This window comes from Bradysia coprophila (assembly GCF_014529535.1).
Source record: "Bradysia coprophila strain Holo2 chromosome X unlocalized genomic scaffold, BU_Bcop_v1 contig_20, whole genome shotgun sequence".
NCBI classification, from domain to species: domain Eukaryota; kingdom Metazoa; phylum Arthropoda; class Insecta; order Diptera; family Sciaridae; genus Bradysia; species Bradysia coprophila.
In genome coordinates, this window is record NW_023503307.1 from 724,959 (window position 1) to 752,300 (window position 27,342).

Below are 27,342 nucleotides of genomic sequence, written 5' to 3' on the forward strand. Positions count from 1 at the left end.
AAATGCATAGCGACTGGTCAACGAGTCGTCGAAATGTTGGTAATGAGTTGATAGAGTTCGATCCTCGTCACTGAACGTTTCCAAATTTGAACAGGATTCCGCTAAACGATCATAGACAGACATTACATCTGAGAGCTGGTGTATCAATTTAAATACTTTGAGATTCGGCTTTCCGTTCAAGAAGCTGAATAAACTGTCGAAAGACGATCCCCTTTTCCACGTAATCCGAAGCTCTTCCAAATTCCTAATATTTTCTAGCCAATTACCACGCAGCTCCAATTGGCTTATTTCGACAGAACGAAGATTCAGTGCAGCCATTGAAATTTGCGTTAAGAAATTGGTGCACGCACCGCGCATGTCCGCATCGCAGTAAGCATCAAATCTTAATTTGCGTAGATTTGAAAAGTATGGCATCGCCTGCAGTGTGAGCTGGAGGAGTGAATCGGTCACATCAGACCGTTTGAGAAGACCGCCTCCGTCTTGTATTGTCATGTCAATTTCGGTTAATTGGCCGGGGTCGCAATATTTCATAATTGTCGCAATTGTTGAGATGAATTGTCCCGAGTACAGTTTGATTTTTCGCATAGATTTACCGAATGCTTTGAACCATTCCAGATTGTTTGCCCCCGGCAAATTCAAACGTTTCTGCTTGATAGTCCATCTCAAGATCAATTCTTTGTAGTACGGGTCCATTGAGCATAGATTTAACAGATCTGATTCGCTTAAATGTTCAAATACGTGAAGTAGGCAGTTGTCGTTTAGACCGTGTCGAAGGCGGCAAACCGGTGACTTTTGCTGATCATTTTCATTTTCTTTGGATCGCTCAGTGTTCACTGTTTTATTCATTTTTTTTGTGCGTTAATATACGGTTCACTGTGTACTTAAAATATGGTAGATTCAAGTGCGACAATCTGTTCAGCTGATGAGGATGAGCCACAAAAACACTCGGACTTTACAAAAAGTTTTCTTCTATGCGACAGAGGTTTACACGAATGATCTCTCAATGATGCCGGTTTTCGTTTTGACATAAGGGAAGTGACAGACTTAGGGTGGGTGCCCATTCAAAACATTGAATTTAAGTTCGAATCGAATAACTTGAACATACTTTATTGTTGCTCTTCAGCTACATACATACATTTCTGATTTTTTTACCAACCCTGTTCAAACTGAGCGACGAAAGTTTTTATTTTTTATTTTTTAAGAAATTAAAATTTTAATTGGGTTGTTTCATTTACGACTTCAGAACATTTTGCATTTTATAGAGCTGACATAAGCTGGCGCTGTTCAATTTTGGTTATGCTCTTTGATGAACATTATTCAAATGCAAAAATATCACATTTCAAGTTTAAAAGTTTTTTTTACAAAAAATCAGGAAAGGAAAATTATTTTTTAAAATAGCAGATGTTCGAATAAGTTGGTTGAACTTCTCGGAAATAAAGTGAGCTACATTTTCGCAATTTCTTATCCAAAAAAACTTTGTGACTGCAACGCCACAGTGGCCGATTATTATAACAAAATATTATTATCACACAGCGCAGAGACATCTATTGTTTTAACACAACAGTACTTTTGCACAGAGAACTGTCATTGAATCAGTCAGTTTTGTTAAATATGGAGTAGATGTTGTGGGGACAAAAATCGCATCAATTTAATGTTATGATTTTTGCGTATTATGTGAATTGAACGAAATATTGATTTTTGCATCAGAAATGATCTTTCCATTTTTCAAGTTATCACATTGACTTTCCGATTATGAAATTTTCTTATTGATTTTGTGTTGTTATATCGTTGCGTGTTTTTTTTTTGATTCTCGAAGAAACAACAAAAATAAAAATAAATAAAAATGAGAAGTATATGTAATACCGTTTGACACACACCATCCATTACACTATAGTGCTCGTCTATGGTTATTTTTCTTTCTGTAAAAAAATATCCGTGAGGAACAAAGTTCGATAGTGAAGTGAATAATAATGCGAATATTTGTGCTCCACAAAAATTGTGTAATGTGATTTTGTTGTAGTTAAATTAAAAGTGTGCGTGAAGATTATTTATTTTACAAAAAATGTCGTTTGGATTAAAGGCAGAGAAATCTTATCACGGTTTGTATTACCCCCAAAAAAAATTATCATTTTTTTTTCTTCTTTGGGATGTTCTCTCTTTCATGTGTCATCTTTTTGTCAAAAGAAACAATTTTTTTTTGTGTTTACTTTTCAATGCAAATTTCTGGGATCGTCGAATTGTTATGGTAATTCATTAATTTGTTTAATGACTACACAAACATTCCGAGTTAGTTAGTGAAAAAGAGTTGTGAATTCGATTATTGTCCGTCCGGTATATCATCTTACCATTTATATAAATGTATCGGTATTTTGAGCAAAAACAACCAAATAGAATCGTCAAAATTGTACCGTTTTGGTTTGGTTTTCAGTGACTTCTTCTGCTACCGTGTGTACAAAAATGATTCATTTATTCAGTTTCCAATTAGTGCAATTGGCCGGGATGTCTAACAATTTTTGTTGAGGATCCTTAGAATTGCAATTTGAAGTTTGGTTGTTCGTTTGCTAAGGGCGCGGTACCCCACTTACTGTTGACATCTTGATTGATATGAAATGTTCACCTAAGTGTGTTTATAAGATATGCAATGAAAATATTTGATTTTTCTCTTTAAAAAAAAAGAAAAGAAAATCGTGAGACTAGTAATTTACAACATTTGCCAGTGACTCGGTAGAAACGATAGTTTTGTTATTCGGTGTTGTTTATATTATATGAAATGCACACACAACGAATGTTTCAATGTAATTTATTGCACTTTTATTACTCTGCCTTAATCTGCCTTAATCGAGTGATAAGTAAATATTTTGCTGCCAACTGATTTGACGTGTCGTCATCATTATGTTATCATTATATTCATGTTCTAAAGGCATCCCTTTCGTCAAAATGAACGTGTCCTAAGCAAAGATGTAGTCCACCTAATGGTTTTCCTGAAATCGGTCAGGGTAAAATGAACTCGACAATCCGTATCAAAATATCCAATTAGATGTTCGGTGTAATTTCATGAGATTTCCAAGAACTTTTAATGAATCGAAATGAATTTTCATTAAATTCAAAATGTATTCATTTACGTCATTAACAAATTCGTTGGTAAAATTACTTATGTTGGATGATTTACATTCTCCATTGAAGTCATTGAACCAAACGTTTTACTGGAAGGAGAGTGCATCTCAAAACACACGTGCTCTGAAGACTCACTTGTGCCTAATTTTCGATTGCGATTGGAGATTTGGTAAACAACCAAGATTGTTAAAGATCTTCTCAAAATTTCCTTTTTCCATTGATCACCGATTAAAATTACAATTTTCGTAAATTTTTGCGTAATATATATTAGCGCACAGCTGAGTTTAATTGCCAATCACTGCAGGAGGTCGTCAAAAAACAATGCAGGAAAAGTCGTATAAAACAAATCCGGAATTCTAATCAAAGCGCCACCTTAGGCGAAAGCACTATATATGCGTACTTTTCATGGTGTACCAGTACATGCTTTTAAATTACGTTAACGTCTAAAGTATAATAAATAACCGTATACAAATAGAGACACTTTTATCTATCTCTTATTCCTTATTTATTCAACGTTAGACGATGCGTATGTTTTAATTTGACTTTATAGTTTTAACCTTTTACCAACGGCATGCGTATCACCATATAGTCGCTAACTATCTGCTATTTATGTTGATACTTGATTTGTTTCAACCAGAAAGTCTTATTTTGGTCTTTGTTGTTGATAGTCGTCTAGCTGTAAAATGTTAGGTCAAGAATGCGTTGGTGTAGTAACGTCCCTCAAAGGGTTCTTATCGCGGAACCAAATTTTTCAACTGACACAAATCACTCACAAAGTACAAAAAAAAATTGTGAAAAATTTGAGTGACTACATACATACACGTCTCAGTATTTTACACAGTCTAGGGATTTATCCATCAAACATTTATGCACACTGTTCATTGCGCTTCACTGCAAGATTGACTAGTTGACTTGAAGTCAAGGCTTTGAAACACTGTACGAATTCACAATAAGCGTCTCTAAATTATTTTTGTTTAACATTTCTGGATATGTCACATTCTTGTTATCGTTGAAACAGATTTGAAAGGTTAGTTGTCTAATTCTCGATCTGAGAGATTCTTCTGAAAAACAGAAGACCGAAATCGGACGCATTTTCTATTGGAATTTTTTATTTGTGCCCAGTAAGGTATTCAACCCCAGAAGCCAAAACCACTTTCAAAAAAATTCTTCGAAGCTAGTGTGAGGTGATCAAAAACCGAAAACTTGTACTTTTCTTACAAAAAATTCTCCCGTTACACGAGACGTACAGGGGCGTGTGGGGTGTCATTAAAAAGGTAATTGCAATGTACTTCCGGGGCAAATAAGGTCTTATTGGGTTTAAGATTCATCCACAGTAAGATATGAACAGTTGAAGTTGTCGTGGGGGTGTCATTAGAAAGGTAATTGCTTGTGCTTTCAGGACAAATAGTGTCTATTAGGGTTTGGAAGCATCTACGACGAATTATGAGAAGTTGAAATGTTTAATTGCTTATATTGAATCGTAGATGCTACCAAACTTCTGTAAGCTCTACTTTCCCTGAAAGAATATGCAATTACCTTTCTAATGACACCCCACACGCGGCTCGTGTAACAGAAGAAATTTTTGTAAGAAAAGTGCAAGTTTTCGGTTTTCGATCACACTAGCCACACAAGCTTCGAAGATTTTTTTTGAAAGTGGTTTTGGCTTCTGGGGTCGAATACCTTAGTGGGCACAAATAAAAAATTCCAATAGAAAATGCGTCCGATTTCGGTCTTCTGTTTTTCAGAAGAATCCCTCTCTTGAAACCTGTAAATATCTATAAAGTGGTTACCGGGTCCCCGCAGGACCTATTTGCGAGAGTTGAAATTCTTGAAGTTTCTTGAAATTCTCGAATTTTTTTAAAAGAATTTTCAGGAAACTGCAAGAATTTTAATTTTTGAAAATTGGCACTGTTTGAGGGGATGATTGAGGGGAATTTGGACCATTTTTGAGTGTTTATACGTGATGAATAACGACAGAATAAAATAGTGTGACTTGTGTTCTACCACAAAACAAGGGTTGGAAGCAAATACATTTTCTTATTGAATATTCCAGATTGTTTACGAATTATATCGAAACCAGAGAATTGACTTAATTTATTGATTTATCATTATCCTTCACAAAACGAGACTTCAAAAGACCAAAAACGATTTAAACACAATACTCTGTTTTCAATACAATGTTTGCATATTAAGATAATTCCAATAAGCTGGCAAAAATGTTCAATAGACCAGCTCTGTGGCACGAGTAAAATGTGTCAGTCAATTTTTTTCTCTTTTCCTATGACAAAAAGAAATGTTTGTTATTATGACACCATTCAAGTGTTATTCTAGTTTGAAAGCTTTTAGTTCATTGTTGCACTTGCTGCACGAAACGTTACTCTTTCCTATCCTAACATGACAAGTGCCAAATGTATTTCTTTTTGTTCAATAGTGATTGAGTCCATCGATTTCATTCAAACATCTACGTTTCGCAATTGACAGGATCTGCAACTGATTTTTTTTTCTTCAATTCTTTTTCCAACAACTGTTGAGATTAATGCATAATTGGAAATGGATTCCAATTATTGAACTAATTTTTGATGAATTAGCATATTTCAACAACAAACGAAAACAAATTGTTCTATTTTTTGCCGTAATTTCGTTGATTTTAGGCTATTGAAAAGATAATAATCTGTTGTTTCAGCATAAAAATCACTTGAAGACAAATATAAATACAAGAGAAAAATAAAAAAAAGATTTCATAATTGAAACACAAGAGCCTATATAGGATGGATGGGCAATGTAAGATATAATAGTCCAAACAATATCAACACGTTGTTTCGAAATCCTATCCATTAAACATTTTTTTTTCTTTTTTTAATTATTTATTTATAAATTTTAACATAACATGAGTGTACACCGTACATGTAGTACAACAATTATTTCGTATAAAATTCATAAGTCTTCGCAGTAATTTAGTGTAGTAAATAAGCCCGAAGCTAAATATAAATATCACATGTTTTTTAAAAGGCGAAAAAAATCAGAAGAATAGAGCGAGATGAGGAACAACCAAAAAAAAAATAATTCTCGACGAAATACAAAAATTCAAATTTATATTTTTGATTGAGTCGTGTCTTTTGATTTGTGAAATTCCAATCTAATAATTAACCAGTGGCCGCACAATTAAAAAGTTTTGTTCTTCTGAATTATTCTTTGTTGACTTCAGTCTGATCTGACTAGTTGATCAAAGCTAGTTTGGCGAAAACCAAAAAATAAATAAAAATAAATTAGAAACTGCACTCGTGAACTTTAAATTTCTTTAATTTGTTTTTTTCTGAAGTTGAAAATATAAATTGTTTCATTTCGTGTGCGTGTGTGTCATCGCATTCAAGCCGCATCTTTTAAGTACCATAAAATAAATCATGCCTCAATACGATGATACGTTTCTGAGTAACCATGCCGATATTGAAAGGAAAGGATTGAAATCCTACCATCCGCATAAGAAAAATCGAAAATTATTTCTATCGCAACATGTACCGCAGTTGATTTGTCATTCAATTTATGAATTAATTGAAAAATGTGAGTCTGGGATTTTTCATACATATTATACCAAATAATTGATGTTGTTGTTGTGATGTGCGTTTTTTTTCCTTCTTCTTCTTTCATTTTAAATTTAAATTTAGCTCATGGAATCATACATTTACTATTTATTGGTTCAAATAAAATATATTTTATGTGGTACATGAGAAATATAATTCTAAATTCTGTGTTGTCATTGCTCATTGGTGAACAAATTAAGGCTTTGTTCTACATTAATATTGTTCAAAGGTCACAGGTTGTGTTTCACATTACATTTTTTTTAATATGCCGCGCACTTTTATATAAAATAATTTTACATTTTACTATGTCGTCTGTATACTAATATGCCGTGTTGATAAACAATGTTCATTTGGTGGCATAGAACAATTTCGTTTCATTCATATAAAATGTTTCGCGTTTAATGATCATATCTAATATATTTATGCGTTCATCCTCATCAGTTAAGCTAATAATAGCTTTGTTAGCGCTATCCGGCTAGTATATACTAATCCTTGTGTTACTTTGTTCAGTAATTTTTCCTTGTTAATCTGTTACAGACGGATACTGTTATATTGATAACGGCTGCAGGAATAAACGATAAGCTCTGACTAATACGATTTTGTTGAGCAATTGTTCAAAGCGAATGAAGTAAAAGATTTGAAATCTATCTCTTGAAAATTACTTAGACGAATTAATGAAGTAATAGATCTGATAGTAAAACTGCCGATATACTTGTCGTCTGCGAAAAGTTGCTACGTTTCAAAACTTGCTGATACCTCAAAATATTCGATTTATTCGAATTATGCAAATTATGAGACAATTAAATTTCAGCAACGGCGCTGCGACAAGTGGACTTTTTCATGCTTCATCCGGGTGATGTACTAGATGTCTTTTTTATCTGTTTTTTTTTCTCCATATTTTGCCTTTTGTAGAGGAATTTTCATATAAACTTTTTGTCACTGGGTGAATCGGTTAAATGGATCTACCGTTTTAAATCTCTTGCTAAAACTGCGTCTTACAGCTGCGGGACTGCATATTGGTCTTAATGGGTTTGACCTGACTCGAATCTCGAAATTGTAAAATTTCCGTTAGTTAGAAAAATTTACTAGAATCTGCCACTAGCAAATTTCGAAAATTTTGGCAGTTTCTGACAAATTTAGGAAATTGTTTTCCCAAAAATTTTATTTTTCATATGAAGGTGAAGGGAGACGACACTCGATGTAGACATGTTATTGAGCAAACTGATACTTCAACTATTTAAATTTGATTTGTCTAAGATTAAATTTACTGTATAAATATGCCGATCTGTTCCTTGTTTGAAATAAAATGTATGTTACACACGATTAGGGTGTAGGGTCTATTTCGGTCTAGAAAGTTTCAGTCTTATTTCATTTGATCTATTTACTCTTCCACCCTTAATCTATTGTAACAAGCATATTCTTAACACTTTATCATGTTTCAGGTCTGAGGTTTCTCTTAAATTTTTATCGAATGAAAACAATGCTAGTCACTCGCACAATCATATCCCGGTCCCACTGAGAACAACAACATACATCTTTGTTTGAAAAACACTCTGTGAATACTTTTCCAAGACTTACCGTCCCTTTCTACAAAGTCCAATGATGAGCAAATCTTCCAAATCTGATTTTATGCTACGCAGTGACTTACAGATTTTTGTTTCCGTTAAATCTCAGATTATCCATAATTTACCCGGGTATTGTCATTTCACACCGAATTCCTTGTGTCAGGGTTTGTTAAAAAATTAAAATTTGTTGAATCGTCATCGTTTATCTACAACTATCTTTGGTATACGAATAGATCAGGTCAGAAATGATACTTAAAAAATTATTTTCAAAAGAATAATTCTTCAAATGTAATTCAATTTAATGACGCCGTAAATAAAACTTTCAAGTCGTTTTAATTAAAAAACAAGGCATCAGAACAGTCGGAGCGTTTGCTACGACTGAGCCCCGTACGACCCGTAAACCTATTTAGCCCGAAACCATTATACGTCCATAGCCCTAATAAGCCCGTAACCCTTATTCGTCCGATATCAAAATGCTTCCGTAACCTTATTGCGTACTTGACATCATTGTCTATTTTTGCAAATTGTAAACTGTAAGCGTTCATCTTTAAAATTGCGCTTAGCGCAATTACAAAAGCCCGTACGAAGTACTTCTCAAGTATAAAACAAAAGTTTACGATGTAATCTTAGGAATCCGAATTTACAACTTTTTGTATCCCAATTTTCTTTCGGTATTGAATTATCTGTCAAACGAAACAAAAAGTAGCAAAATCTGATGAAATATACTCGATTTATGTGCAAAAAACACTTAGGGCCGAGCAGCGGCCTTAGTTCAAGGGCCCAAATTTGAAACTTTTTTCGCCACGTTCTTTTCTGTATTATATTACCTTCCATAGAAAACTAAATCTAGCAAAATCGGATGAGATTTACTCGATTTATGTGCAAAAAATACTTAGGGTCGAGTAGCGGCCTTAGTCCAAGGGCCCAAATTTGAAACTTTTTTAGCCACGTTCTTTTCGGTATTCAATTACCTTCCATAGAAAACTAAATCTAGCAAAATCGGATGAGATTTACTCGATTTATGTGCAAAAAACACTTAGGGCCAAGTAGTGGCCTTAGTCCAAGGGACCCAATTTGAAACTTTTTTCGCCACGTTCTTTTCGGTATTCAATTATCTCTCAAACGAAACGAAACAAAAACTAACAAAATCGGATGAGATTTACTCGATTTATGTGCAAAAAAACACTTAGGGCCGAGTAGCGGCCTTAGTCCAAGGGCCCAAATTTGAAACTTTTTTTGCCATCATTCTATTCGGCATTCAATTATCTCTCAAATGAAACAAAAACTAGCAAAATCGGATGAGATTTATTCGATTTATGTGCAAAAACTACTTAGGGCCGAGTAGCGGCCTTAGTCCAAGGGCCCAAATTTGAAACTTTTTTCGCAACGTTCTTTTCGGTATTCAATTACCTTTCATAAAAAACTAAATCTAGCAAAATCGGATGAGATTTACTCGATTTATGTGCAAAAAACCCTTAGGGCCGAGTAGCGGCCTTAGTCCAAGGACCCAAATTTGAAACTTTTTTTGCCATCATTCTATTCGGCATTCAATTATCTCTCAAATGAAACAAAAACTAGCAAAATCGGATGAGATTTATTCGATTTATGTGCAAAAACGACTTAGGGCCGAGTAGCGGCCTTAGTCCAAGGGCCCGAATTTGAAACTTTTTTCCCCACGTTCTTTTCGGTATTCAATTACCTTTCATAAAAAACTAAATCTAGCAAAATCGGATGAGATTTACTCGATTTATGTGCAAAAAACACTTAGGGCCGAGTAACGACCTTTGAGCCATCCCAACAAGCCTACATTGCATCTTACCCAAAAACAATGTTCAGCAACTTTGTTCTACTCGTCAATACCTTTCATTTGATATATCACAAGCAGGTATTGCGTGCGTATTTCGGTAGATATCGGCGAAAGACTGAAAAACACCTATAGGGCCCTAGCTCTGGAAGGGCCGGCCCTACCATGCCCATTTTCGAACATGACCTTACTTTTGTCCTTACCAATAGGGGAAAAAAAGAATTTTGAAAAAAGGTTGTGATTTACTCTAGCTAGAGGGGTCACGGATGGACGGACGGACGGACGGACATTTTTTTTTATTGCGGATTTGTCATCTATGAACATAACCAAATGCTTTGCCCTTACTGGCTGCTTCCAATTCGACATGTTACAAACGGCATATTAATCTTATAAGCCCCCAGTACTTCGTACGGGGCTAAAAATTAATCGCTGAATAGCATAATATACGCATTACATTGTTACGTACAGAAAATGTTTTTACCAATTCAGTTTATGTGAGGTTCTTTTTTTTCATCTACTTATTGGCTATTTCATTTGAAGATCCGAGCAGTACTTTAGATGCAAAGGGAGACAAAGAGAGACAGAGACACTTGCAATTATTTTATTATCCGATTCAATTTGTGTATACATTTTCGTTTGACTGAATGTAATTTTCTCAGTTTTAAGTACAATGTGTATTAGTCGTCATCAAATTAATGGCAGACTCTAACCATTGAAAAATCTTAAAATTTTTAAATTGATCTTAATCTTTGGAATGAAACAATCGTAATTGACCTTTTGGAACTACATGTCAATTAGAAATAAACAAAAAAGCTTCCAAGAATTGTCCACAACATTACTCACCACATAATGAATGAGCGTAACCAAACAATTTCGTTGTTATTTTACCAGAATTCGAAGATAAAGACGATATATCGACATCAGTTGACTCATTACCCAATCTTGAAATTTTTAATATACGAAAATGCAGATCATTAACCTTTTACAAACGAAAAGCAGGTCCGTTACTGTTTTTGTTCGGAGTATGGGCTAGTGTTTGGATTAAAATCTCTTCCTATGATAGAGGTAGAGGTGTGGTGAGCGGACATAATTTTTTCGTTACCCGTGTGGGCGTACGGAACATCCAGCTATTAGAAAAGTACGTGTCCAAACTGTGTCCGTTACTTTTCTGTCTGTGCTTGCTCGTTGCTCGGAATCCGAAAATGAGGCTCGTTCCCGAATTCTGATCATTCAATTTAAGCTGGCACCTGTTCGGTCCCACCAATTTACAAAAACAAGCCCTTTTAAATAAAATTAGGTTCCAACTACAGGAAACGTCAGTAAAACTTAGACAAACATTTTAACTGTTTTTCTGCTGGTAAAAACAAAAGTGTTTACATTAACACGTGTAAAATAGTTACTATAACGCGCGTGGTAGTGATTAAACCGTATAAATACGTATAAGCAATTTGTTTGAATGAGTTGACCAGCTGAAAAACAGCTGCGGTAAGTTTATGTTTAAATTTCACTTACGTGCTATGAAGAAGAAGTAGGAACTGTAAATTTTGAATTCTTATTAAAATGTAAACTACGCGTATTGTCTGTGAAATCTATGCACTTGCCCGGTCGTTTCTTGCCCGAAATTAGAAAACCTGTCCCTAAATTGCGCCTCTCCGCATCACATCGATACTATCCGAACTTGGTTCGAACTGACCTGAATTATCCTGACATCGGATAAATCAGATCAGATATCGGATGTGCCTGCCGATTTATCAGATTAATTCGATTGATTTCAAAGTTATCGTGACTTTCAGGTATCAAGATACCTGACCTTTTTCGAGTTTCAGTTATTCTGTACAGATAGAGTTTATTGCAATTTAAGTTATTGTCATTCATCTGAGTGATTTAATTTTACCTTAACGATTCTTCATTTGAAATTCGAGATATCTGATTGATTTTTGATATGTGAGGTCTTCACTAATCCTCTGTTTTTCTTTCTTTATCGGCTAAATTTCCACCTCTATAATCTAAGGGTATATGATTATTACATAATTATGAAACGAATTGTGATGTTTTACTTTTAAACATATGGTGTAATGCCGTTACTGTAACGTTTATGACAGTGTTTTTCTCCCATAGATTTAATTAGTATTCACTTAATAAGCAAACGGTTGTTTTGTCGCATTTTTGTTTATTTTACTGAGTGCAAAATGACAAGCGTCCTGTATTATTCGGATCTGTACACGTCGGCAATTTATTACGTTGCACCAGTGTAATAAATGCAGTAAACCCATTTTTATTCTTTGATTCAAAGAGAAACATAATTCTAAATTATACTTAACGATTCTCTCTGTACCACTTCCTACGTATTAAATTCCAAAATATCGTATTGTGTAGGCTGACATGATATTACAAAAATATTTTCTTAATTTAGCCATGCTAAATGTATCACAGAAATAATACTATTCCAAACAATGTGTTGAACGTGGAAATACCGAAAAGTAAATTAAACGGCAATAACAAAGTCAAAGCTTTGTAGTATTTTGAATCGTTATTTGAACACGTATTCCTACAGGTTATTATTTTCATACCATACTCCTCTGCTCTGTACTGATTCGTTATTGATTGGAAGCTCTTTGCGTTATCCCATAAATTTCTACTTAAGGGTTTGAATACACAATAGAACCGCCAAAGGTTTTATTTCGCCTTCACTTATTATGTACTTAGTATGGGTTTAAGTCTGTGGAGTTGGAGTGTAAAATTATCTATATCTATCTATTTACTGTAAAATGGTGTTTCGAATAGAGATGAAGCCATCACAACCATCATCATCAGTACAGCAGCTATGTTAATTAAATCGATGACCTTTGGTAAATACCATTTTTTCAATTCGAGTGGCATAATAACTGTTTTTTTTGCGTTGATCGGCTATAATTCGGCTTCGCCTCGTTAAGGAAAGCTCAAGACCAGTCTTCCGCCTTTTATCTCTTGTTACAAAGTATCCTATTTTCTAACATGCGCCCTAATGATTGCATGTGTTGGCAACATCGACTTGTCAATTTTCACATCTTTTACGCAAAATTTCAGTTCAGACACATTTTAGAAACAACATTCTAATATACTCGAAACAGGTCATAGTTGACCTGACCTGAGCCTGATAACTTGATTTAAATAAAATCAGGGTGAACCAGAAAACGTAAATTCAGGTCTGGTAACTCCAGGAGCAAATTTACAGGTTAACCTGAACCTGAAGAGTGAAGTAAGAAATCCTGATCCAAAACAGGTCAAGTTTAGGTTGAATCTGAAAGCTTACAGTCAGGTTGAGATAAATATCTTGTTCAGGTCAACCTGATGGGAATCGGGTATACCATTTGTACAAATGTCACTTTTACACACTTGTGCGTACTACCCTGACTGCTGTGCTGCACGCATATATATGTAAAGTTTTTAAACCGAGCGTCTGAAAATTCGCTACTATTAAGCTAGTTACAGACAAGAGATATGATAGTTTGGATATTTTTTCCAGCTTCTGCATTTGCAAGAATCAACGTTTATTGCTCATAGAAATGCCGCTCTTCGCCTTTTATCAAGTTTTTGTAGTTTATTTCTGTGTTTGACTTTTTTAACATCCTTTACTGGGCTAATTGCAACATCACTTTGACTAGAAGCCATTAAGTGACATATAATTGATATCCCTCAGATGCAGACGATAACAGTACCTCACCGCAAGTATCTTTCACCCATAAAAATAGTCTGCGTGGAACAAAACTGGCACGCAGAGCACGATCGTTTAAGGATGATTTTTTGGAAAAAATTTCACAAATTCGTACGCCGACGAACACGCTGGGACGGTAAGTCTAAATTATAATTCATTTTCGTCTACAAAATTTCGAAACCGGAAAAATCCACTTGTTTCACCGTTCAGATCACATTCACCGAACAGTCCTCGATCAAAAACAGCCAAACATGCAATCGAAGATGTGAAACCGATTCACGATTTGAATTATCATGTGCGACAGGTATGGGAATGTTTGCCATTGATTGAAGCCATCGGCTGAAGGTGTATATTGATTTATAATTCGATTACAATTTAGGTGAAACACGCTCTAACACATTTCAAAGATGTTATATCGAAGAAAAAGTTAGAAATGTTGCCCGGAAACGGAACTGTCGTTTTAGAATCGATTGCCAATGTCCATGCAGGTAAATGATTTACATTTCTGTCTTTGCTTTCGCTCCACTCATAAACGTAAACATTTTTTTCACGAACGAACGCTATATTTCCAGCACTGCAAACTTACACGTTGAACGAACATAGCAGTGCCATAATATCGGCAACGACACAAGTGTACCTGTCGTTGGGTAAATTAATTAAACTTTGCGATGAGGTGCTACTAAGTGAAAATGAGGAAAATTGTGCATCGTTAAGTAACGAGAATGTAACCGAAGTTGTTGACTTGGTCGATGCAGCTATAATTGTAAGTAAACGTTGGGAAAAACCATCATAGAGGTAGAAATTTTAAGTAGTGCACAAACTGTTGAAGTTATTTGAACTGCACATTTTTTGCATAACATTTGACATTATAGGTTCTGCACAATCGTGTAGAGTTAAATTAAATGGGAAAAAGCGTCGTCGTGCGGTTCGTGGGTGGATATGAAAAAAAAATTGTGTGAATTGTGGGTGGAGAAATTCAATTAGGGGTGGCAGTTTTCAAAGGAATGAAAATGTTTTTTTTTCTATTACAAAATGTGTGGGTTGGTGGAAAAGTTTCTTAGCAGAGTAGGGTGTCGATTAAATGTTTGGGATATTGATATGTAGCCTACCAAAATCTATAATCGATTTTCGACAATTTCTACAAATTGTTCCTGAGCTTTTTTATTAAGAAAATTGAGTCCCGTACAGTACATAAAACTCGTTCATTCCAATTTTTGCGAAACTTACAATTTCCATTTTATATTCCCAACAGAATCTGGTTAAATTGGCCAATGAAAAAATTTCTGAACGTGATAATCATCATCAACTAACATCTACGAATTCCAGCAACACATTGCAACGTCCAACAGTAGATGTAGCAAGTCAACGAACATCATTACCGGACATTTCGTTAACACCAAGAGAACGTGATATTTTAGAACAAACATCAGCTAAAACAATACGTGCATCGCACAGTACCGAAAGTATTTTACGTGATTCTAGTCCACCACCGAAACCTCCGCTTCCAAACAGAAGTAGCAATCCTCCACCCCTACCACCAAAACGTAAAAGTCAACAAAAAATTAGTCAAAATGATTCAGATTATGGAATTGATTCATCTTTATTAGGTTGTGGCTTAGATAGGTGAGTCGGGCGTTTCGAATTGCACTATTTCGTTTTTGTCAATTTCTTTTTTTTTCGAATTTCACAGAATGTCATTACGGTCCAAATCGCCGGACGATAACTCTAGTCTGCTCAGTGCGTCTTCATTGGATTCGGCGTTAAATCATTCGCGTGAAGAAGAAGAGCTAAGGGGACTGACCATGGACCAAAGCTATGACGATCCAAACGATGAAATTGAAAAAGTTTTCTCGCATAGTAAGTGAACTCAGAAACAGGAACAAAATTGTGTCCGTAAAATAAATTCGGGAGAGATCGCAGTGTCTCGCTGGTGCATAACGGGAATTCGAAATGTGAATTATGGAATGTGGGATTGACGCAAACTTTTCGATTGAAAGCATTGCGTCAACAATCTATTGCCTTAATCATTAAAACATAAATTTTTCAAAATTTTTCAACTTTCTGTCATCTAACATTTTCTTTTAGAACGATCGATTCTATCGACTGATGTCACTGATTCGATAGGGCCGGCATTAACAGTGGCCGAAGCTGACTTCAAGAATCAGAGAAATTCGAACGAATCGGGTATATTTGACTACATTTTGATTCCAGTGTTATTATGTTTTTCTTGTGTCCGTTTTGCTTATTGTTTTATTTATTGTTGGCTTCGCGTTTCATTTTGCTTTTAGCTACGAGCTCTTCTATTCGAATACGCTCATCGACAATATGTATCATTTTGCTTTTATTTAAAATTCTAATTTTAACAAAAAATTCAACCAAGTTTTTAACAAGAACAGTGTTTGTTAATTGGTTTAATCAGGTCCGGATATTGGTCCCACGGTCCGTCCGCTTTTTTACGTTCGACTGAAGCTTCAGAGATCACCCGATCTCTCCATTGCGGCCCTGCGTTTAATGCTTTTTATTAATTGATTCGCTAGACAAACTTGTAATTCGAAAACAAATAACGTCAGTCAAAACAAATAATTCGTAGAGCACATCAAATTAATTTATCAAGGGACTGGCATATGGTAACATTACCGAGCATGGGAAAACTGAATTTCCAGTTAAATTTTTAAGATAAAATCGTCTTTGCTCGTTTGTATTTATATGAACAGACGATGCAACCTTTGACCGAATTTAATGTTTCCTCTCAGTAAACCACAACAGTGGCCACAAAATAACAATAAAATTGCATCAACAAGTACTGTTCCGAATAATCAAGTTAATTTTCAAACTTTATTCATTTCCCGACAATTTACCGCTTTCCAACGAAACAAGAATTTTGAAAATTCAAAACTATCGTTCACGGTATCCGATTTTGTCTTTGACTATAATGAATAAAATCTACTCGAAAAAACGATGAATCATCTCGTATGAATGCTGACGGTCCCGATGGATTGCATCAGTCATGCTACTCAAATCCTCACTTCTATGCGCATCGGACCAAGCGAAATACTTCAATTACCACTAAAACGCAGAGAAACAAGCTCAAGCCCAAATTCCTTGATCTCGCTTTTTTATACTTTTCGGTTGCTGAGGCAAAGAGATCGTGTATTTGTGAAAAGAAGAAATTTCAATTTACAATATCACTTGCAGGCTTTGCGTCAATGCAATCACTTCGCGCTAGTCTACCCAGCGTGTCAATGCATCGCATATCCGAGCAACAAGTTAAATCCAGTAAATCGAGTATTATAAACACGGAATCGTCTACAACAAAGGAGAAACTTGTCGAACTAATGCGTTCGTCGCAACAACAACAAAATATCGTTTCAATGTACACGAACTCAACCAATTTGCAAGAGAATTTCTCGTTCGGCAAGGTATCGAAACAGGAGTTTATGCACTCGGAAGACAATGATATGATGGTCAAAGAATCAAAATCGTCGATTAATCGAACCGAAGTGTGTAGCGTACAGTCGGATGACAGTGTATTTACGTCTAAGATTATGAGTAATAGTAATAATGAAGAGCCACCGGCGTTACCTGTTAAAACAAGAACTCGAAGTACGAGAAAAGAGCGACATATTTCACAGTATGACAACGTAGAGGAATTGGATAGTTTTTCAAGGTACATGAATATTGTACATGAGTGAAGGTGTTGGTTATTTACGCTCTTCGTTTTATTTATGTTTTTAGTGCACAACTAGGTAGACTGAATTTTCCCGAAATGCGACACATGCAAAGCAAACATCAGAGTTTGATCGAACAGCGACGTGTGAACCATTTTGACGATAATGAACAACCGCCCCCGCTACCAGTGAAGAAAAAGCATAGTAAGTAGGAAATTCTTGCTCGTTTCTCTGTTAATTCTTCATTATATTTCGTCAAACGGCTAGTCAAACGAAGCTAGAACTCTTGATCCAATCGATTAAATAAAAAAAAAAACAGAAAATTAAATTAAATGAAAAACTTAGTTCAATCCAATATGCTAACGTAGCTTTATATTACACTTTAGTGTTTCAAAGTGTGGCCTATTCAGGTAAGTTTCATGTACAATGATTGGCGACACACCTCACACTTACTTCTTGTTTGCCAAACAGAAAGGAATTTGATTTTAGTTTTCTTGTTAAAATTGGACTTAGTTGCTTAATTCATCATTAAAAAAATTAAAATAATAAAAAAAACCAAACAAAACCACACACCGCATACAAACACTTTAATGTGATACATTGAATCGTGCTTGGTTAGTTGTTGTTTTACGTTGCGTTTTATCACATTGTATTTTTAGTTGGAACATAATCAATGCTCAGTGTATTCGTTTAGTCTTTCTTTAGACTGTCGCACGAATCTTGTAGACCTCGGTGGGAAGTTCTTTGTGGAATCAATGCTTAAGCCAATTTTCAAGAATTTTTTTACAGAAATAGGTTCTGTTCGTCTGTTTGGTCTTAATGAAACCGTATATCCATTTCGATGCAATGGATAGGCTTTCTAAAAGATTGATCCCCCATTTCGTGATGTTGCAATGGAAGGAAAGAAAATCCAATCGAATTTCTTGTACATACCAATCATATACTCAGTATATCTAGCGTTATCCTATCCAATCGTTGGTAAATACTTTACGACCGTACTTTCTTCGTCACCTATACCCGTCATGCTTTAAAAGAAAAAAAGTTTAAAGAAAAAATCGCAAATACCTTTCAGGCCATCTGTATCACATATCTGCGTATACATCGTAAACTACCTAAATTGAGTATATTCATATACATAATACGATAGATAGTCTACCCGGAGATTGTTCGGGATTGATTACTACTGATCAATGAAATTGATGGGGCGTGAAACAACGGAGAGAGATTTTCGGGTTCAAATGACGATGCTCCGTATAATTAGCATGTAATAGAGTGGATGTAGAATCCGTATAACAACTGAGTGAAAGAAATATTGATCGAATATGACTTCGATGGATGTAGGGCGGCGCACAAGTCTCTCCACGTGCAATAGTAGTCGAATACCTATTATTTGTTCATTGATAAACTTTTTTATGAATGAAAGAATACTCCTGGTATATGTACGGAGACTGGTGCTGCCACTCTAACATGTCTACAACTTTTTTCAAGTTAATCACTTCGAGAGTAAAATGCTCCAATCGTAACCGATATTGTGGCATGTGTACGTGAAAAAATCACTGAAAAAATATTCATTTCTGAGTCTTGTCTTGAACTGAAGGAGATTGTTCATCATAAAATGTCATCAACGATACTCGTTGGTATTTTTCTGTTTATTGTACGTGGAGAAACAGTATCGCTTGAACAACACATTTCCTTTGGTTTTGTCTTGCTGGTTGGGCATCGTACAAAATGAAAAAAATAAAATGGAATCAGAGACCTCAATATTTCTGTTAGAAAAATGTGTTCGTGTTTGTTGAATTTAATTAAGGCACACGGCTTTCTGGGGGAGCGCTTAGTCTCGGGTCTAGCTATCCTCAAAACATCGTGTGAACCATTTGATTGGTTACTAATCGATTTCTCTGAAGAGATTGTAAGTTTTTACGCTTCTGTTAATAACAAAACATTACGATTTCGGTAACGGACACCAGGTTGAGACTACATTTGATGGTCAGCTCTATGTTTCAAACTAACCATGATCTTAACTTCGAGTTTTTTTTTATTGGAGAAGCGAACAATCGTGATCTTTGTTGTGTACAACATACCCTGATTCGATTGCTGTTCAATCTGCATGACGAGTCACATTAGTTTGATTTAAGTTTTGGCTTTTAGAAATTGAAAATGGGTGCTTGCTTTGAGTCAAAAAAATCTACAAAATAGAAATGAAAATCGTCTTGAAATCGAATAACCGATCGCTAATGAAAATTTTAAACCAATTTTACAGTTATGGCATACATGGAGATGTTTGGGAATTGTTCACATTCCACACACAGTACGTCCGAGTTTCTACGCCACTCAATGCATACGTACAATGTAACTCATCATTCGTCTGAGCATATCACCAATAATCACAATATCACACACAGCCAAACTATGAGGTAAGAACCACTACATATTACTCTACGTCTTCCTAAAATGGATTGTTCAGTGGGATCGAATAACGAGAAAAAAAAACTATTTCCAGTTTATCGCCACTCCGAAAGCAAACAATAATTGAATCGGTTAGTACCTCTCCAATTGACGAAAATCCACCAGCATTGCCGCCGAAACGACAACGCGTTAATAGCAACAAAACGGCTAGTATCATTTCAACGCCACCGTCTAGTCCGAAACTGGCTCTAACCGATAACAACACATCTAGTCATATTAGGGATTCAAATCTAAACACAACCAATAATAAATTAAATGTGGACGATCGGTCCATAGTTACGCGTAACAGTGATGCAGCTGGGCAGACGGTAAATACAGTGAAACTAGATTCTAAGGATAAACGAAAGAGTGATGGTGATAGCAACAGTTATATTCAATTATACGATGGGCAAACGGTAAAATCGCTTTCTAATCATACTAACGATGACGATGATGAGGTTGTTCTGCGGCGTAATTCACCCAATAAGCAACAGGTGTGTGTTAAGTCGATATAGTAAATGGATGCAGTTAACTCGCATGGCGTCAAATGTTTTTGTTTTTTGTTCTGTTTGAATTTGCGTGCATCAGATGCGAGACATCGATTTGTTTTGGTGGACACATTCATTGATACGATAAACAAAGAATTGGAGTCTTAAAATACTGATGCCGTCTCCTACCTAAGGTGTTACTAAAAAAATCGTATCAACGAACCACACTCCCCCGAAGATCTGTTTTAAGATTCGAATTCCGTTTCATTAGCTGGTTTCCTAAATTTTCCTCAGTTGACAAGAATGAAATCATTTCTAGTAAATTCCGTCCATGGATTCATTCAGAAGTTGCCCTGTTATCGATGAATATGTGCATGCAAACGTAACTAATTTGTGTTTTGTTGTCTAACTGTTTGAATGTGTCATCGTTGTCACATACAATTTTCTAATTCAAATTTTCTCTACCTCATATGAATGAACAGACAAATTCGGCCCCCTTATCACCGGCCCCACTGAAAACAACAAATAGTCTCATCGAAGAATTGGATATTTCGAAATATCTAGTGCTGAAAAAGGAAGGCGAAGATGGACCTGATGTCAAGGGCGGCTACGTGGATGCTTTGATTGTACATGCAAGCAAAGTACAAAAAGTTAATGAAAGTGGTGAGTGTCGAACGACAGTTTGAAAAAATTTTAACCCAAAAAATATCAAAATTTCCTTTCTTCAACCACCCGTGCCCGCAGATTCTGTCAAGGAAAATGGTAAATTTGCTTGCAGTCTGTATGAACTAAGTAGTTTTTGGGTTTCGGTTTGTTTTTCTTCAATTTATGTTCATCAGTAAAAATGGAAGAAAATGTATGTTCAATTCCATGATACTCGGTGTAGACTGCATACATCTCAATCATAAAAATTGAACTTATTCTTCCATTGGATGCCAACGATTTCTTGAGTATCCATGACATATAAGTATGTCCGTTTCCGAGATATCTAGTTCGGAAAGAAGTTGAAGCACATTTTGTAAAATACTGACACTTGATCTTTCAAGCACGTAATGTACAGATTCTATAGTTCGTTGTATAGTTAGATAATTTTCAGGTGTTTTATTCTCAGATTATTTTTTTCGTATCGATTTAACGCGTGATTGGTTGATTCTAATCGATCTTCTACTGCACTTTTTAGTGAGAATTGTTTTCTGTACATAGCGGAACGTTTCTATCTAGATGCGACGTTAGTTATTTACGTATCTCTTTTGGACGATTGATTTTAGACTATTTCGCTTGTCACGTGCCCGAAGTTAGGGCTACCGGCGAAAGTGCCGAAAATCAATCATCCGAAACAGATGCAACTTTACATACAAAGGGATGAAATCACGAGAAAAAAATCACTCCATTTTATCCGTGGAAGCATGTAATAGATTTACAAGACGAGTGACAAAAAGTTGGAATGTAAAGCTTTCGTGTGAGTTTTGTTTATCCGAGGCGACGCCGAGGTCAATAAACACACGAAAACGCGACTTTGTAAGTTATATCACGAGTTTTGTAATGGATTTTACATGCTGTGGGCGTCGAAAGTTCATGAAATTTGATGAAAAGAACGACCCGCAAGCATGTAAATGAATTGGTAGTCCTTGTAGACAATGTGTTCAAATTCGGAATGTATTTTCGCCCTCTAACGTGAAAATTTTCTTTTAGCATTCGGCGAAGCATTCATTACAACGTTTAGAACATTTATATCGCCATTGGAATTGATCGAAAAACTAATTCACCGACACACAATTTTTTATTGCCAAATAAATGATCAAAAGCAGAAAGCAGCAAAAGAATCATTCTCATTGTTGGTGAGAGTGGTCAACGACTTGACGTAAGTTACGATGCAATCTAAAGCCACACTCATCTAAACATATTCCGTTAACAGCGCTCCCGATCTAACATCTCACCTACTATCTATGCTTAACGAATTCGTCTATCAGTTAGTGTGCTCTGGCCAATTGACTATGGCAAAGTCGCTAAGAATTAAAATTCTCGAAAAGGTTGGTAGATTTTCCTATTTGTTACATTGTGACACCCACTAATATTGGCGTTCTGATCTATTGTTTGTCGGATAGATTGATCTATTAAAGAAACAGAAAATGCAATCGTTGAATGCATCTCTCCCATCGCGTGCCATTATGACCGGTCTACCAACGTTAATTGACTTGAAGTCGGCCGATATTGCTGAGCAAATGACTTTACTCGATGCGGAATTGTTTGCAAAAATTGAAATACCAGAAGTGTTGATTTGGGCACAGGAACAGTGCGAAGAGCGGTCACCGAATTTGACACGGTTCACGGAACATTTCAACAAAATGTCTTATTGGTAAGTGATTTAGTGTTCGATCTCGTTGCGAACGTCGATGGTTTCATATGTAACGCAATTTTTCAGGGCACGGTCACAGATTCTGAAACAGGAAGACAGTAAAGATCGGGAGAAGCACGTCATCAAATTCATTAAAATAATGAAGCATTTACGAAAAATTAATAATTTCAATTCGTATCTGGCACTACTGTCAGCTTTAGACTCAGCGCCTATCAGAAGGTGGGTTCAAATTTTCATTTTGCATTGACATAGCAAGAAATAATTGTTCGCTTACCGTCAATAGACTGGAATGGCACCGAACCATAACCGATGGACTGAAAGAGTATTGCGCTCTTATCGATTCCAGTTCAAGTTTTCGAGCTTATCGTCAGGCGCTAGCTGAAACAAACCCGCCCTGCATACCGTACATGTAATTGAATAATTTTATTGGAACTTTTATGATGATCGACTTGCTAATAAAAACAAAAATGTTTCTCATTTCAGTGGTCTTGTTCTACAAGACTTAACATTTGTTCATATTGGTAACCAAGACTTTTTGAGTGAAGGCGTGATTAACTTTTCGAAAAGATGGCAGCAACACAATATCGTAGTTAATATGAAACGATTCAAGAAAGGGTAAGTCATTATTAACAATATAGATTGACTAGGCTGACGTATTAGTCGGCAGAATATAATTTTAAATCGTATCCGTGCTGATGTAACAGCAATTTGATAAAAGGCTGAGGTTTGGTTTCTTACCAGACCAGTTATAGTGCAAATAAAACAATTGTTTCCGTCAGAAAAGAGCGGCAAATTTCATTAAGAGTCAGTACAGAATTTGATTATTTCAATTCAAATAGACGCCGTTCTATCGACATATTACTGATATGAAATCGTAGATTCTTTGAATAAAATGTTTCCGACAAAAAGTTGATTTCCGACATTTGAACACCCGGTACCAACGAGCCCTTTGTCTGGTACGGTGTTTGTCAAATGTTCAGAGATCTAAAATTTTCCGTTAACTTGTGAAGAGTTTACTGGTTAAAGGTGTAAAAAAATTTGGTATTCAACAAAGGGTTAACGATCTACTCATCTCCAAAAATTTCATTTTTTATTATTGTCTGGTAAACAGCTTAAAACCGACTCTATCGCAAATGAATTGAAACCCTAACCTTTTTGACCTGGCTGACCTGTGGATTTTGAAGTTAGTCGAGTTCGGTTCGGATTTGACAGTTTGTCGTACTACAATGTCCACTTTTATCACTCTGTAAATCGGCTTCTTGTGCAGTTCTATGCATCCACACACACATTTCCAATTACTAATGAGACTAAACTACCAAAAAAATTGTTTACAGTAGCAGTTCCTATCCTTTTACGAAAAAAGAACGAATAATTGGATTCTTTGATAATTTCGAAAATTATCTGGACGAAGATGCGATGTGGCAAATATCGGAAAATTTAAAACCACGTGTATCACGAAAGGCAATACCAAACTAATTTTAAACAAAAATAAAATCAGCTCGAAACCAACAACAACCACCAAACCACAACAACAACTAAAGAGAAACAAAAATGGTAAATTTAGTTTCGAAAGAAACTTTTTTTGGTTTACCCTTTAAATCGAATGTTATGGTAGTTTTAAGGCCGTGTTTTGAACTGTATTACCTCACAGTAAATGGTATTTTATACAATTTTAGCCCGATTAGGGAACAAGGAATCGTAAACACTCGATTCACATCTACTTAATTTAAGATCATTTTCCTGTAAGGAATATTTTAGAAAATTTTTAATTTTTTCGATTTTTTTTTGGTTTATGATAAGTCAATTTGCTGGTTCAAACAACACTAAGACATATTGCAGTGTTCTCAGCAACCGGAAAATATAGTTTTTAAAATTTAACTCAATTTGAAATTACTACGAAACATTTTAGCATTGAAAATTCCACTCTTTTTGGGAGAAATTAATTTTGGAAAATTAAATTACCCTAAAATTGGCCCTTTGTATACTGGACCGGTCACGAAATGGTATAAATGTCAACTACTAAGACAATATGGATTAATGAAGTGGGATGTACGTACAGTGAGCGGTAATCAATTTTATATCGAAACTTGCGTGCTGGTAGGTATGCTCTCTTACCCATAACCAGTTACGTGCTTATAAGCAAAGCCTGTTTTCGTGAAATTGATTCGTTAAAATTTTCGAAATTCTGGAAAATTAACGGAATTCCTGTAAATCCTCGAAATTCTTGAAAGTTGTTGAAATTCCAAAATTCAAGAATTTTCAAAAATTTAAATTCTTGAAATTACTGAAGATTTCGGAAGTTACTTAAAATCGCGAAAACTCTCGAAATTCCGGAAAATTACCCTTGCTTGTTAGGTTCAGACACATGTACGGCTTATCACTGCGTTATAAGCCCGTGTCTAACCATGTGAGCGAAAACGGTACCAGCATATTCAACATTCATCTGAAGTAAATTTGGAAAGAAAAATGACCGACACATGATAAAAGTTACGAAACTTACAAATGAAAAACGCATCAGAAATGGTCATATTTCAATAAAATATTATTTTTCATACCTAGGACCCGAAAAGTGTGATTTCGTCGTTTTAAGACGCCGTAAGACTTTTAGACTTTTAGTCCTCGGTACGATATATACTATTATTGCACTAACAGACCAGGGACTTTTTTTGGAAAAACATTTTCTTGAATTTTCCCACATTTTTCTGGATATATCCAAGGTAAATATAGTGAGGAGGTAATGCCATATATAACCGAATCAGATGTGCGGTGGCACGAAACTCCAAACAAACTCCATCTCATCCCTTCGTTGAAAGCAAATAATGGAATAGAAAGTCATCTGTTATGAGATAGCGAAAATATTTTTGTGAAATACAAGTAAATCGTAGTCAACCATTTAAAAAAAAACGATGTCATTAGCATCGAACTTATGTGCTAGGCCGCGCGTCTGAATGGAATTACCTCCTCACTATATTTACCTTGGATGTTCCCGTTAATGTCACTTATAACTGAATAATCGATTGTGAGGTCATGTTGTTCGGAAACACTGCATTAAAATGGTCGTAATAAAAAAAACTTTTTTATAAAACTGAGAAACTAAAACTAGTGAGAAGAAAATTGAATATCACACAAAAACCACGTGAGCAATTATTTATTATGAAACATAAAAACGCAAAAGTTTTAATAGATTTTTTACGTCTATTTTTAATTAGTCAATAAGAACAAAGAAATGAATTTTTTAATGAGGAAAATGAATAACAAAAGAGAAAAGAGAGAAAAACTTCAACCATACAATTTTTTAGTATGCTATTTTAACGTTGAAATTGAGATTTATTTGTAAAAAACACAATGTGAATGTGCTAAGAATTGAGAAATATAGAAAGAACGACAGATAGAGAGATAAAGAGGACAGAGGAAACAGAAACAGAGAGAAACAAAACAAGTATTTTTATTAAAAATATTTTAACCGTCGTATTTATACCTATATTTAGTGCATCTAAGCAAATGAGAAATAATAATAAAAAAAAGAAGAAAAAAACAAAAAAGAAACAAAAACTAACATCAATATAATAAAATAAAAATAAAAAATTAGAAAGAAATTTAACATGAGAAAGCTAAAAAACATTAGTGAAAAAAGAATAAAAAATAGTATCCGTGTTCTATAAATTTTACTCAAATAATTTAAAAAAATAAATAAAAAAATGAATCTAAATGTGATCTATAGACTAACTGAAATATAAAAAAAAATAAAAAATGAAAAAGAATCAATATGATAATGATAATATATTAAAACATTAAATCTTAAAAATTAAAATAAAAAAAAAAACAAGAACAACAACAAAAATGCAATGAACATGCACAACGAATTCTTTTAAATTTAAACATAAAAATAAAAATAAACAAAAATGCAATTTTTTGTGTTGTAAACATGTAACACGTGCATATCTGACTTTTTTGTTTTGTTGTCTTTAGGTTTCATTCATTCATTTTAATTGAAAGAATACAAACTTAGGGTAAAATTACGATTGATATAACCTCACATTTGACTGCACTAGTTACTGTAATCCAACGAAATTGGAACAATACGGCAAATGCCTTTGTTGCTGTTAGGGAATGAACGTAAAAGATATGGCCGTATGCCAGATAAAACCGAGGACTTTGCTTCTTCGACACCTCGGATGAGCTTTTTTTCAATTTTTTAACATGAAATTTAAGTTACAGCTCAGAAAAGAGTCGCATCCAAAAGTTTAGACTCAAGTCGATACAAGACATGCCCTTCCTTAAACTTACGTTATTAAATCTGAAAAATGCTTCGAAAATATAAAACTGTTGATGAATATCTCTATGTAAATAGGTTTTGTCAACAAACAATTTTTTAAGACCTTAGTAACTTCTATGTCTGATTTTTTTTACAGTTTATGAATTAACAGCATGTCCGACAAGCTGTATGTTCAAATTTTTCACTGTTTCCAGTTAGGAGGACATGTCATTTCATTCACCCATTGTAAAGTTAAATTAGATTATTCGAGGCTAAAGTAAGTCGAATTCTGTATGTCATCCGGCTTGAATGACCTGGCCCTACCGCTTCTTTTGCTTTCATTCAGATGTCGCAGGATTTTTTTGCCACACCAAT

At 34.9% G+C, this 27,342-nt stretch overlaps 1 protein-coding gene and 1 long non-coding RNA gene across 15 annotated transcripts; one reads left to right on the forward strand and one right to left on the reverse strand.

Moving 5' to 3' along the window:
- Window positions 1-1,583: 1,583 nt before the first annotated feature.
- LOC119068748 (guanine nucleotide-releasing factor 2) lies at window positions 1,584-24,201 on the forward strand. 14 transcript variants are annotated; one of them, XM_037172461.1, is made up of 22 exons: window positions 1,630-2,099; window positions 13,741-13,891; window positions 13,966-14,059; window positions 14,135-14,243; window positions 14,328-14,518; window positions 15,008-15,378; window positions 15,446-15,612; window positions 15,841-15,939; window positions 16,951-17,422; window positions 17,491-17,627; window positions 17,810-17,833; window positions 19,684-19,837; window positions 19,924-20,362; window positions 20,839-21,019; window positions 21,101-21,118; window positions 22,049-22,217; window positions 22,272-22,386; window positions 22,462-22,712; window positions 22,779-22,931; window positions 22,996-23,121; window positions 23,196-23,327; window positions 24,047-24,201. In XM_037172461.1, exons 1-22 carry the CDS (start codon window positions 2,063-2,065, stop codon window positions 24,186-24,188), a joined length of 3,732 nt encoding a protein of 1,243 aa, XP_037028356.1. In that variant the 5' UTR covers window positions 1,630-2,062; the 3' UTR covers window positions 24,189-24,201. The 14 variants fall into 14 exon arrangements, with proteins under 14 accessions (XP_037028363.1, XP_037028356.1, XP_037028360.1 ...); XM_037172464.1 differs by lacking the exon at window positions 1,630-2,099 and adding an exon at window positions 6,419-6,672 and having other exon boundaries at window positions 19,924-20,197; XM_037172455.1 differs by lacking the exon at window positions 1,630-2,099 and adding an exon at window positions 6,420-6,672 and having other exon boundaries at window positions 24,050-24,201.
- On the reverse strand, window positions 7,609-25,838 carry LOC119068749. The gene is made up of 3 exons (XR_005086218.1): window positions 25,712-25,838; window positions 18,891-18,900; window positions 7,609-7,621 (listed from the first exon to the last, which is right to left on the reverse strand). It is a non-coding gene; the product is annotated as an uncharacterized LOC119068749 (long non-coding RNA).
- Between the last annotated feature and the right edge of the window lie 1,504 nt (window positions 25,839-27,342).

Bases quoted from the DNA above. Each gene is read 5' to 3' on its own strand.
- LOC119068748 (XM_037172454.1), top strand. From the start codon at position 6,516: ATGCCTCAATACGATGATACGTTTCTGAGTAACCATGCCGATATTGAA. The intron at 17,628-17,809 runs GTAAGTAGGAAA...ATTACACTTTAG, and splicing joins ACCAGTGAAGAAAAAGCATA to TGTTTCAAAGTGTGGCCTAT. The intron at 22,713-22,778 runs GTAAGTGATTTA...GCAATTTTTCAG, and splicing joins TTCAACAAAATGTCTTATTG to GGCACGGTCACAGATTCTGA.